The sequence below is a fragment of the Cebus imitator genome, unplaced genomic scaffold (assembly GCF_001604975.1).
Source record: "Cebus imitator isolate Cc_AM_T3 unplaced genomic scaffold, Cebus_imitator-1.0 Scaffold348, whole genome shotgun sequence".
NCBI lineage: Eukaryota > Metazoa > Chordata > Mammalia > Primates > Cebidae > Cebus > Cebus imitator.
Window position 1 is genome coordinate 689,671 of NW_016107663.1, and position 5,470 is coordinate 695,140.

Sequence of the window (5,470 nt, forward strand, 5' to 3'; positions counted from 1 at the left end):
CCTTCTTTGTATGAAGAAGGGCTAACTGTATAGTACGTGGACCATAACACAATAAAGATGTTTTTTTTCAAAAAGCAGCCCCCTAACTGTTCTCATCCGTATTTTCTTCCCATTCAATTCATCCTATATGCCACCACTACTTCCCACATACACCATCTCTTCCTTCTCCTACTGCCTGGCTTCTTAGACTACCAAAGCCTTCCACAATTTTTCCACCCCTTGATCTTACACAACTCAACCCAAAACATTTACAAAATCTGTATTGCAACCACCTTTCCTTAAAGATGTTTTTCACCACCTGTACCTCTGTTCCCATCTCCTTTTTCCCTCTTTGTCCTGCACTAGAAACGTTCTTCTCTTTCATCTTTCACCATCCAAATCTTAGCAATCCCTTACGTCTCACCTCCTCTAGATAGTTCCCTAACCAATCATCAATAAAGTGAGCCTATATTGACTCCGGTTCTACTTTTAAAACTGGAGTAACTCTGGCAAAACAACAACAACAACGACGACGAAAAAGCCACACAGACCAATGGAACAGAATGGAGAACTCAGAAATAAAGCCATGCATTCACAGTCAACTCATTTTTCAACAAAAGGACCAAGAACACGTATTAGGGAAAAGATAGTGCTATGGTTTGGATTCGGTTTGTTTGTCCTCACCAAATCTCACGTTGCAATTTGATCCCTGACATCATCCTGAGGGCATGAAAAAAAAAGTAGAAACTTGATCCCCAGTGTGGTGGTGCTGGGAGGCAGGGCCTAGTGGGAGCTGTTTGGGTCATGGGAACAAATGTCTCATCAATGGCTTCGTGCCATTCTCAGGATAGTGAGCTCTTGCAAGATTGGATTGGTTCTCGGGGAGAATGGATTAGTTCTCAGGAGAAGGGGTTGTTATAAAGCCAGGACCCCCACTGACTACACCACCCCCGCACTGGTCCCTCTTCACATGAGTCCACCTGCCCTTTGATCTTCTCCACCATGTTTTGATGCAGCACAAAAGCCCTCACCAGAAGCAGATGCTGGTGCCTTGCTTCTTGTACAGGCTGCAGAGCTGTAAGCTAATAAATTACCCCGCCTCAAGTATTCCTTTATAGCAACATAAACTGGGCTGAGACAGTCTCTTCAATAAATGGTGTTGAGAAAACTGGATAACCATACGCAGAAGAATGAAGCCAGATCCTTCTCTCTCATCATATACAAAAATAAATCAAAATAAATTGAAGACTTAAATCTAAGACCTGAACTCTGAAACAGTGGAAGAAAACATTGGGCAAGGCTTCAGGACACTGGTCTGAGCAAAGCCTTTTAGCTAATACCCTGAAAGCACAAACAATGGGAGCAAAAATAGACAAACGGGACAAAAACAGACAAGCTAAAAGCCTTCTTCACAGCAAAGGAAACAAGAAAGTGAAGAGACAACATACAAAATGGAAGAAAATATTTGCAAACAATCCATCTGAAAAGAATAATAACCAGAATATATAAGAAATTCAAACAATAGCAAAAAAATCCCACAAATAATCCAATTTTAAAATGGGCAAATAAGGTGAATAGACTTATCAAAACAAGATATACAAATGGACAACAGGTATATGAAAAAATGCTCAATATCATTAATCACCAGGGAAACACACATCAAAACCACAGTGAGATATCTTCTTACTCCAATTAAAATGGCTTTTATCAAAGACAAACAACAACAAATGCTGGCAAGGCTGTAGAGAAAGGGGAACGCTCATATACTGTCGATGGGAATGTAAATTACTGTAGCCACTATGGGAAACAGTATGGAGAGTCCCCCCAAAATTAAAATAAAACTACGTATGATCCAGCAATCCCATTGCTAGGTATATGGCCAAAAGAAAGGAAATAAACACTCCCATGTTGATTGCAGCTGTATTCACAATAGCCAAGACATGAAATCAACCTAAGTGTCCACCAATGGATAAATGGGAAAGAAAAGATAGTATATACACATGATGGAACTTGTTCAGCCATAATAAAAGAATAAAATCCTGTCACCTGCAGCAATGTGGATGAAACTGGAGGTCACGATGTTAAGTGAAATAAGCCAGAGACGGAAAGGCAAATACCTCCTGATCATACATGGGAGCTAAAATAAGTGGATCTCATAGAGGTAGAGTTGACTAGTGGTTCCCAGAAGCTGGGAAGGGTGGTGGGGAGGAGATAGAGGGTTTGTTAAAGGGTACGAAATTACCAGCAGATACAAGGAAAAGGTCTAGTGTTTGATAGTACAGTAGGATGACAATAGTTAACGATAATGTATAGTTCAAAATAGACAGAGGAATTGGAATGTTCCCAACATCAACAAAAGACAAATGTGTCAGGTGATAGATACTCCAATTACCCTGATTTGATCACTACACATTGTATGCACACATCAAAATATCATACATCAGTGCTTCCTGGTTAGTTATAAAAAATTGGGGTGTGGAGGGAGGGGAGGGATAACATGGCGAGAAATGCCAGATATAGTATGCACCTAAAGTTAAATAAATTAAAAAACAACAACAACAACAAATAAAACCACACACATGTACCCTCAAAATATGTACAACTATTATATATCAATTAAAACCACAACAACAACTAAGTGGAGGAACCCTCTTGCCCCCAAAAGTACCTGGCAGTTGGTTATGGCTAGCAGGCTCAGGGTGGGGAATAAGGGTGACAGAAGCTAACCTCCGACCTTTCCATAACACAAAGCTACAAGTTTCCTCCCATATTATGTCAATGGACTCGTACTTCTCTGATACTCCTGGGCAGCACTGTTTGCAGCATCCACTCCAGACTGCAGCTCCTCCTTCTGCAGGGGGTCAGCCTGACCACTCTGAGAAAAGCAAAGAAAATTATGTAAAGATTACTCATGCCTATGACTCCAGGCCTTAAGGTTCTCATCTCTCAACAGCAGTCACTAGGGAGAGAACCACAGACATAAGTGACAGCTCAGGCTCCATGCAGCCAAGGTGGCAGCCCCAGCCAGAGCCAAAACCCTCTGCCAAAGCCCGGGTGAGTGACTTTACAGATACTAGTACATTCTTAAACATGTTACATCAAAAGCCTCAAAGCGTTCTGAGGGAAAAATGTTTGTAGGATCTTAAGCAGATTAATGCTACTTACTTTGACCAACGTACACTGGGCATTTGTAAAATGTATACTTGCCCTTATTTAGACAAAAAAGAAATCCCCTCATGTTTGTTCTAAAAAAAACTCACAAAATCCCACACAATCTACCCTCTGCACAGTAAGTACTTTTCCAGTGCTGGCCAGAGCAAACTAACGAGGTTCGGTTTTGTTTTTTTTAAGTGGAAATTCCTGACATAAGAATGCAAAAAAATTCAGGTTTTCCCCAAGGTCTTTTAGTTGGAGACACAGAGAGACAGCTGAAGTGAAGGAGTGGTTAGACTGGGGATGGGAGGGTATTGTTTGTTTATTTTAAAGGAGGATTCATAGCTCTAAAAGCAAAAGGGAGCCGAGACAATGTGTATTTTACCTGAAGAACTTTTAAAAACTAATTTATGTGCAGAGGAAAAAACTGCATTAGGGAAAACAAAAAGGCAGCATCTATGTCTTTAAATGATAGCATGGGATTCGAATGGATATATACAAACCCTTGCAGCTGCAACCCAGACTATGTTTACCTGTTTCTTCTGCTGTTTGTCACTCAGGAGCTGCTTCAAGTACCAGTCACTATTCTGTTGCTGCAGTCCTCGAAGACCCAGGGCTGGTGACTGCAGAGCCTTGAACAAGGCCAGTGCAACTCCTTGCTCTAAAGCTAGGTCGATATTTGCTAATGCAGAAAATGCTGAGGAAAAAAGGCAAAAGATTACGAAAGGACTATATTAACATAACAGCCTAAAATAGCCTTCCTTCCCCCAAACCCATCTCAGTTCCAGATAAGGAAATGTAACGCAGAGAGCGTTTACTCTGTGGTTCTCAGAAGGGTAAGGTCTTGGGATTGGAAAAGAACCTTAGAGTCATCAAGTCCAGGGGTTCCCAATAAGCTGTTAATTGGATTTCACACAGATTCCTGGGCCACACTGCTAGCATGCTTAAAAATTTCTGGATGTAGGCAGTTCAACACCAATATGGGTAGCAATATAGGAGCCACCAATCCAGACCAACATGATGCTTAAATTCCCTCTAAAATGCCACATAGTTGTCCGGATTATGCTTACAGACTACCAAAGAGGAGAAAGTATGTCCCATGGCCATTTACTACATCTTTGGATAATTTTGTTGCAAATATATATGTATATTTGTTATATATATTTTACATATTTAATATTAAATGTGTAAAAAAATCTATGTTGTGTGTGTATATATATATATATATATATATATATAAAATATATATATTTTGAGATGGAGTCTCGCTCTGTGGCCCAGGTTGGAATACACTGGTGCGATATTGGCTCACTGCAAGCTCCGCTTCCCAGGTTAAAGCAATTCTCCTGCCTCAGCCTCCTGAGTGGCTGGAATTACAGGCACCTGCCACCACATCTGGCTAATTTTTGTACTTCTAGTAGAGAAAGGGTTTCACCATGTTGATCAGGCTGGTCTGAAACTCCTGACCTCGTCATCTGCCTGCCTCTGCCTCCCAAAAGTGCTGAGATTACAGGCGTGAGCTACCACGCCCAGCCTGTTTCAAAAATATTTTTAAAGCTCCAACCCTAAAGTTCACACTGAATACATTCAACTGCCCCTCCCTATGAGAGCAAATGCCTTACTAACAGCCTTCTTTCCTTGAGCCACTTCTCATATAGCATCGTTCTGAATCCTCTCATCACCCTGATATTTCCTGAACACACTCCACCCACAACAGTCGGTGCCCAGATATCAAGGGTGGTCCAGCCTGTGCAGAGTGGAACGGGCCATCTTCCCACTCTCCACATTCTCTCTTCTAATCATAGAACCTGAGGTCACACAAGCTCTATAATACAACACATGACAATGAAAACCCAGATGTTCCTTCATCTGAAAATGATAATGAAGACGTCTTCTCTCACAGGAGTATTTTTAAGATTAAATAAAATCATATACATAAAAACATTTTATATATTGTTTAAAACAAAAGGTATTATTAGCCTGAAAGTCAGAATAAAATAATTTCTGATTTCAGAAATGATAGCCACTAGGGAATCATAATTACTTTATTACTTTCAGTTTCCTTATTTTTTTGAAGAGAAAATGCCTGTCCCCACCACCACTCACAGATAAACATCTAATTTTATCAAAGTAGCAAAAAGAAATCAAGAAAATACTAAAAAATCGAAGTATCTGGGGAATGGAACTTATCAATTGCAAATATTTTCATCAGTAAAAACCAAAACAAAATTAATAAGCTATTAGAAAATCAAAACAGCCCAAAGGAAAATAAAGTCTCAAACTAGAAAATGGGAAGTAGGGGTAATGAGAAGACTAGAACTATTTAAAAAAAAAAAAA

General features: G+C 40.1%; 1 protein-coding gene across 1 annotated transcript in view; it reads right to left on the bottom strand.

The window, feature by feature from the left end:
- IQGAP1 (IQ motif containing GTPase activating protein 1) overlaps nucleotides 1–5,470 on the bottom strand; it is a 123,600-nt gene that overhangs the window by 54,209 nt on the left and 63,921 nt on the right. The window contains 2 exon segments of the mRNA XM_017506110.2: nucleotides 2,770–2,854; nucleotides 3,666–3,829. Coding sequence (XP_017361599.1) covers nucleotides 2,770–2,854; nucleotides 3,666–3,829 — 249 coding nt within the window.